Here is an 8,414-nt window from a genome sequence, read left to right as displayed (position 1 = left end):
CATTTCCTGGTGGAATGCAGCAGAGAAGAAACAAGGAAAAAGAAAGGCCTCCCGTTAAGTTTGACGGAAGAAGGAAACATTCAAAGTTCAAACAACTATATCAATATGTCTGTATGTACATAGAGAAGGAAAAAGAAATCGAGAGGAGCAATAACGCCGTTAACGTTTTTGGACGGCGCTAGACGGGAGGACAAGAAACGCTCGAAATACATAGAAAGAAAGAAAAAAGAAAGATATATTAAGGTCTTCTAAGGCCAAAATTGGCCCATGAGACGGGTCCCTCCATCAAACGATTGACGGCCGCTTCACTTGACCGTCCATTTGCCGGTCAAGCTCCGGCCAATGAGCTTTTCTTCTTGGACATGCCCCCCCCCCCTCCTCGTATCTGCCCAGTTTTTGGGCAGGCAAGGGCACGAGCACAGGCACAGTTCTCGAACACGGCTGCTCACTTGTGCCCTTGCTTGCCTGGTTTTTGGGCTAATATGGTCATGTGCCATTGTTCATCGTTTACCTTTCGAGAGTATCCTATATCTCCCCCTTGTTGAAATTTTCCACCCAACTAGTTTTGAAGAAGTCAATCAAGTGTGTTAACAACATTGTTCACTTATACACACTCCTTCATTCGATCCACGCGTTTGTATGGGATTTTAGGAATCGCCACAATCTATGTTTCTCTCTGTCTGCCCTTTGTCACTTTCCATCATATTAGATTTTTGGGTCGTCAAGAGCTACTCAAGACAATATGGATCATAGTATGAAGTTTGAACCATACATATCATACGTGCATTCGCATTCGTGAATGTTCAAACCATTCGCGTAAGAAAAACACCCTCAAAGAATGATAAATACCATACTTTTGGATAAACTATTTATTATGAGGTAAATAAGCCTAAAAAATGGAAAAGAACAAAAAAACATTAAAAAATGGGAAAAAAACAAAAAAAAACATAAGAATGTTTGAATAACGTTCGCATTCGTTTTCTAACGTAGGAAAACGAATGTTATGCTAGACGAACACGAATTTTACGTACTATGATATGGATGATGTGTTCAATTCTAACAATTTTAGGTGGATAGCCTTTGTATTTATGTTAACAAAAGGACCCCTCTTTTCTCCCTCATATGGTTGTCCCCTTTTATGCATCCATAACATCCGTGAACATTGTTGTTTTCATAACTTGGGGTTCATTCTATTACATTAGTGAAAAAAGGGTGGATAAAATGATTATTTTATACCTACATTTACTATAGATGAATGTGGTGAATTTATCAATCTAGGGTTTGGGGTTGATTGGACGTCATTATTTATTAGAAAATTGGATTTATTGGCCCAAGGCTCAAACAATATAACTCATAGTTAGACAATGGATCGTGCCACATAATTGGGAATTTTATAAAAGTTAGGGGCCAAGGCTATACCATATATGGACGAGGACAAGTTATACATGATGATGGTTGCAAGTGAATCTTGTCCACTTTGACATGTCTCTTACAAGGAATAACATGTGGAACTCGTGGCTACTTGCTTGTTTAATCAATTTACATCCATATTGAATGCCTGTGAGTTTGAATGTGGTACAACTTTCTTTTATGGTTTTCTTGTTCACTACATAATTTCAACTTTTGCCTCTTGACAAAAAAGAAAAAGAGAAATGCTCACTATGTTTTCTCGTGTGTCTTGTACATATTTTCAACGTAAGGTTTTCTTTTGCGGGGCCATTCATGTGTGCTTAGTACTTACCCGAGTAACTTTTTTGAATTTGGATGTCACGACCCAAAGTAAACAACATATGTGTCCACTTCATGATTTTTTAGCTAAATATTTTGCCATTGGGAATGACCTGTTGATGCTCATTTTATTGCCAAATATTTGGTTCGTTACATCTTTGCATGTTTCTCGTGCTTCAAAACCAATTGTAGCCCCATAAAGCATATTGAATTGTTAGTATTTCCTTGATAAAGAAAATGTCTTGAAAACTACCTAGCAAGGATCTTTTGTCCTATAGTTAACAATGTCGGGTTCATGTGTATGCATACAATTTTGATATCATGTAAATCTATTAAAGTGTCACAATGTACATTGTTGTTCTACCTTGATTCCGATACTATTTGAATTTAGTCCAAGAGGTCTACATATGTGCAACAAAGTGTAGCACATTTATTTGAGTCAAAATCATGTCTTATATGTAGAAAAAGAATGTGATGTGATCAAATATTTGTAGAGACAACCTTCAAAATCATATGTAGAAAAAGAATATGACGTGATCAAATAAGTGTGTCGACAACTTTCAATTACTTTTGGTGGAGTTGTCCAAATTTCCCCTAGTACATTTCCACACACGAGAATCCTACTTAGACTACTTCCATTTACAACTGTAGAGGTTCATGATTTGGAAGCTATCATAGCATCAATTAGCACTCCTACCAAATATTTAATCATAATCATCATGACGCTCATTAAGGGAAACTGATCGTGCTTTACTCAAAATATCATATTATTCAAATCCAAGTTTTCCATGCACAATTTAATAAAGGATAGCTATAGGCGCATGCAATCATTTTGCCACGAATGATTTATGTGCTAATTTGCATCTTTTCGTTCGAAATATATGATTAAAAGATATATCGGCTGGTCATAGGCAAGCACAAGCTTCCATGCAATCGACATATTAAAACACACTATTTAGTGAATGACATTAATTATTTGTCACATTCATTTGATCTTTCAAAAAGTAATCGTCATTGGTTCATAGACCAAAATTTCAAGATTTTGCGAGAAGATGGATGGATGAGTTGTAAATACAAGATGTTTTGTTCGAGTCTAGGTTTTATATATTCATACCATATACACATGAGAAACATCTCAAAAGAAGTGGATTCTCACATGTGAGGCATTTTAAAGAAGTTGGACTCTAGTAAAAACTTGTTTCAGTTTTTGATATAACTCGTTTTGGTAGACACGTTCCTTTTTATATAACACTTCTAAAAGGAATTAGAGACATAAAGAGTGAATATTAAGACGTGTAATTTGGATGCTTTTGACATTTAAAAGCCAAGGGGCCATTCCATAAGACTCATAAATTCCAAGGTGACGACACACTCATGATCTTATTTAGTATTTGTTACATAGTGTTTGTTTAATGCAAATCATTTTGGAATTCAAATATTAATATGTGATTTATTTTTTCTGATTCTAATTATCAAATTAAGTCAAAATACATGAGCAAGGTTGTGTTGATTTATGTCTAGTTTTGAAACTCAAATAAACTCCATTCATAAATAAACTCGAAGGATGTTTTGATAGGCAAAATGTACAAATGAGAGATCAATCTCCATTTCATTCAAAACATACTTAAACTCCCAACATTATTAAATCCACAAGGAGTGACCCTAGCTCCACAGACAATACTTTGTGAGATATCAAAGTGTAAACATAACGCAAGGAATGAACAATGACACACGTAGAGTAGTTGGGAGCATTTCATGCCGAAAAAGAGAAGGCAACATGTGACAAATTCAACATATCATTAAAATTGGCATTCTCAACAAGTTGTTGACGTGTTATGAAATTAAGATGATTTATCAAATGACTTGGGCTTGATCAATTCATGATGAACATATTCTTGTTTATAATTCCTCGATGGGTGGAGTTTCTCCTAGTTTTCTCCCGTCGCAATTTTCTCTTTCTCAATTAGACATATCACTCATATAATCCAATTTTCCAAGTGCTCCTATACATGCTTTGCTCCCATATATCTATATTTATGTTGTTCCATCACACCCATAGTTTTGTTTAATACATGCATACATCTATAAAATAGCAACTCCATATACAAATGTTTCATTGTACAAAGACGTCTAGCTACTTTGGTGCAAACTTCATATTTTGATTTGATTCCTAAGAGTGGTTCTTTAAGTGACAACGAATTTCAACCCTTGTACTTGAAGAAAGGTTTGTCATTGATATTTCATTTCTTCAATAATAATGATGGTTGCACAAGGTGACACATAGGAAGTGCAAAAGCACAATAGAAATGACATAAACAATGAAGTTCATGTGTTGGAACTTAGGATCAATATCCAACTAGAAAACCAAGCTATATGGCTTCTTTGCATCTTGTCAATATGACAACATACTCACTATGAATCATAGTATGAACCATGCGTACCATTCGTGCATTCGTGTTCGAGAATGATTCAATCATTCGAGAATGATAAACACTCTCGAAGAATGATAAATACCATACTTTTGGATAAATGGTTTACTATAAGGTAAACATTTTTTCACGGAAAAAAAATTTAAAAAATTGCAAAAAAAAAACATATTACCTTCTTAATAACAATATGCTTTTTTTCGTAAATTCTAATAACAACTACCCAAAATGCCTAGTCTCCAAAAAAATCCTCAATGAGGTGTTACATCAAAACGAGCATTCCTAATCTTCATTCAAGGTGATATCATCATCTTCAAAAATTTCAGACATTACATCACAGAAATTTCAGTGATGAAATTTCAAAAATTTTATCAAGAAATTTCTGAAATTATGAAATTTCATCACGAAATTTCTGAAAGATGAAATTTCATCACTGAAATTTCAGAAATTTTGATTGAAATTTCATCGTGAAATTTCTGAAATTTCTGTGATGAAATTTCATCACGAAATTTCTGAAAGATGAAATTTCATCACAGAAATTTCAGAAATTTCAATCATCACTAAAATTTCTGATTTTTTAGCACAGAAATTTTTGATTTTTCAGCACAGAAATTTCATCACTGAAATTAAAACCATATTTCTACACTAAATATACCTGAAGGTTGAATGCACTCTGCAGAATCGCAAATCGTTTGAGGCTAGGTTGTAGAGGAGAAGAGAGTGTAACGTTAGTGCAGAGGAAAAGGGAGAAAAGACGGAAAAATTGGAAAAAATTGAAAAAAAAATGAAAAAAAATGAAAAAAAAAAAACACACGAATATTTGCATATCATTCGTGTTCGTTTTCCAACGTATGAAAACAAATGATATGGCAGACGAACACGAATTTTACGTACTATGCTATGAATAGTAGGGAGTGCAACATTGCCATAGCGTAACATGGAGCTTCCTTCGTCAACAACTTTACTTGAAAGTTTTGCATTTGTGTCTCCCCCACACATGACCCTCATGTTTTTTGCCTTCCATGTTTCTCATTATATTTTCCACTTCCTTCTACATGAATGTACAAAAAACATGTTTCTCATTATATTTTCCACTTCCTTCTACATGAATGTACAAAAAATAAAACAATCTTATACAACAAATGCAATATGCCACCTTGTCATATCATAGCATGATGGTTAGCATGTCCCTTTTCAGCATAAATAACATATATGAGTCGCATATGTTTCCTCTACATCATGAATGTAACATAAATCAAAATTATATTGTAAATGCAATATGCCACCTAGTCATCTCTTACATTGATGATTAACATACACAACTTGACGCTCATACTTTAGACACTCTTCATTTGGTTTAAGCACTATGCCTAACAGAGACCTAGATGCCTTGCCATGTCTTACCTTGATGATTGACAAACATGACTTGAGGCTCATACTTTGAACAATCTTCATTTGGCTTGGGCATTGTGCCTTATTGAGACCCAATCCAATCCAATCCAAATTCATCTAATTGAAATTGTCTCATCAAAATCAACACATTCTTGCTTGAAATACATCATGAACGCTAGAAACGAGTCAACACGTGTATTGTGCTAAGGCCATTTGATATAAATCCAGCTGAGGTAGTCAAATTCAATTCAAGGTAGTCCCAAACAACTCAAAATCCAAAAACTAGTTGTTACAAAATACCTTTACAATAAGATACATGCATCTAAATAACAAAAGGTATATCATTTACAAATTGTTGCTCAAGGTATATCTTACATCACAGGCCTTGTTTAAGCTGCACACCTTAATTTGGCTAAAATCAAGATCCAAGATGAGGAAGAAACAAATGTGATATTCACAAAAAATTCTATCAATTTCAGTCATCTCATCTTCTTAAGATGGATAATTATTGCTAGAATAATATGGTGGATATGGTAAATTTTGATATGGATATGTTGGCACTGGATAGGAGGGAGCAAACTGTGGAGCAGGTGAAAGATAAGCTACATTTGGGTAATAACTTGAACATGAAATCTCATTTGAATCATTAGTTTGTGGGGGTGGGTAAGGTTCTACATTGTAATATTGATCATTATATTTATTAGTTTGTGGGGGTGGGTAAGGTTCTACATTGTAATATTGATCATTATATTTATTAGTTTGTGGGGGTGGGTAAGGTTCTACATTGTAATATTGATCATTATATTTATTAGTTTGTGGGGGTGGGTAAGGTTCTACATTGTAATATTGATCATTATATTTATTAGTTTGTGGGGGTGGGTAAGGTTCTACATTGTAATATTGATCATTATATTGATTAGTTTGTGGGGGTGGATAAGGTTTTACATTGTAAAATTGATCACTATATTGATTAGTAGGTGGATATGGAGAAATTGGAGGGTAAACTAGAGGCTTATTCCATGGCAGGGTTTCCACCTGTGGAGACTGATCTACTATATCGTCCACATTAGAACATTGCGGATATGAATTGAAGTTTGAAAACATACCAGGATATTCTTCTGTTCCCAGACCACTGCATTTACTGAATTTCACAATTTTAGCAATGAATTTTAGACTTCCATGCCTTTTTCCGGAAGGTTGTAAGACTTGGTATGTTAAGATGGAATCGCTTCCTCCGATTCCATCATACTTTAATTCAACCATAGGCACGTATACTGATCCTAGTAAGGAGTCACCTAAGGCACCATTACCATAAATCTGAATAGTTAGTTGTTCGCCTTCTTTGCTGTCATTAGAGAGATGAAAGGGTATGGTCAAATCCTCATTCCATTGTGGCATACTCCCTCCACCTCGCGTAGGCAGGCTTCTTTTCTTTAGCGTCGGATCTACCCATGCTATCACATATGTTTGATCACCTACAAAGCCATATAAAACAAATATATTGTGATGAATGTGTAGCATTCCATCAAAACAAATTTAGAATGAATTGCATGCTCTCCTCAAGCCTGTTTCTCAAATCATCTCATTTTCTTCCATTTAAGCAATAGAATGCATGCTCTCCTCTCCTCAAGCCTGTTTCTCAAACCATATCATTTTCTTCCGTATAAGCAAGAGAATGCATGCTCTCCTCATGCCGGTTTCTCAAACCATATCATTTTCTTCCATATAAGCAGTAGAATGCATGCTCTCTCAAGAATCTGATGTGAGAATGACAGCAACACAGCATTCTGCCTATCGACCATTACTGTTTAAAGCTTGAACTAAATAACATATTTTTGAGAAGAGTAACATGGCATTGTGATCATCAAAGAAACATCTTTCTTCCATTAGAATCTTCAACTGAAGAACATATGATATTAGAACAGGAGCATGGCATTTTTTTGTGTCCATAAAAAATACACATCTTTCTTGCTCCTTTTCCTAATTTCCCATTTCTTCAGCGGTACTATTTGACTCCTCACAGAAAACCCTATTCAAACCCTATGTGAATATGTGATCTCATGCGATCCATATCGTGCAGTGCATAAGATCTGACTCTTGACTTTATATGAAACTACAACAACGACTTCATGATCCATTCATTGACGCCGGCATCATTGATTATGAGGGAAATTAGAAAATAAGATTTACCAGATATTAACCAGCTACGCTTGATATCAGACGCGGACAGAAGATGGAGATGGACGAAAGCCTCGTTCAGCTGCTGCACCATTCAGAAGAAACAGAGGTTGGATGGATGTGGGGATCAAAGATCCTAAAACGGGGGGGGGGGGGGGGGTTGGACAACGAGAACTCGAAAATCAGGGTTAAGATCTGAAATTTGGGGTTTCAGAGCAAGATTTTAAATTAGGGCTTAAGAAGAAGATGTCTATCTATATTAGGGCTTCGAATTCAGAAACGCGATTTCGAAGCAAAGAGACGAAAATTAGGGCCCTAAAAAGCGAGTTCCCAAAATGGAATTAGGGTTTGCAGGGCAGAGCGAAATGCAAGATTTTATTTACTTGTTTTTTTTAAAACGCGGTTTGACGCGAGAGAGGGAAAGAAGAAAAACGCTTCGAATTGAACAGCAGAAAATCATAGTACGTAATATACTCGAATGCATTGGCAAACATTCGTAATATACTCAAATGCATAGTACGTAATATACTCGAATACAAACGAATGAGCATGTTATATGTTTTTTTTCTAACAGTGTACCTTAACTTTCTGACCTTAACAGGAAATCTACCTTATCATAATAATGAATACAAACGTATGGTATTTACCATACTTCGAGGCTGTTTACCATACTAGACTACGAATGAACGT

At 35.1% G+C, this 8,414-nt stretch overlaps 1 protein-coding gene across 1 annotated transcript; it reads right to left on the bottom strand.

Moving 5' to 3' along the window:
- Window positions 1-5,744: 5,744 nt before the first annotated feature.
- Window positions 5,745-7,875, bottom strand: LOC147868981 (protein SRC2 homolog). Its single transcript, XM_087325422.1, has 2 exons — window positions 7,737-7,875; window positions 5,745-7,021 (listed from the first exon to the last, which is right to left on the bottom strand). Exons 1-2 carry the CDS (start codon window positions 7,816-7,818, stop codon window positions 6,039-6,041), a joined length of 1,065 nt encoding a protein of 354 aa, XP_087181548.1. The 5' UTR covers window positions 7,819-7,875; the 3' UTR covers window positions 5,745-6,038.
- Between the last annotated feature and the right edge of the window lie 539 nt (window positions 7,876-8,414).

This window comes from Azolla caroliniana, unplaced genomic scaffold, assembly GCF_043228905.1.
Source record: "Azolla caroliniana isolate FFs.n. ecotype wild unplaced genomic scaffold, voAzoCaro1.0.p SCAF_1, whole genome shotgun sequence".
Taxonomy (NCBI): Eukaryota; Viridiplantae; Streptophyta; class Polypodiopsida; order Salviniales; family Salviniaceae; genus Azolla; species Azolla caroliniana.
Note: the sequence above shows the minus strand (reverse complement) of the source record. Positions and strands in the feature narration are given on the sequence as shown.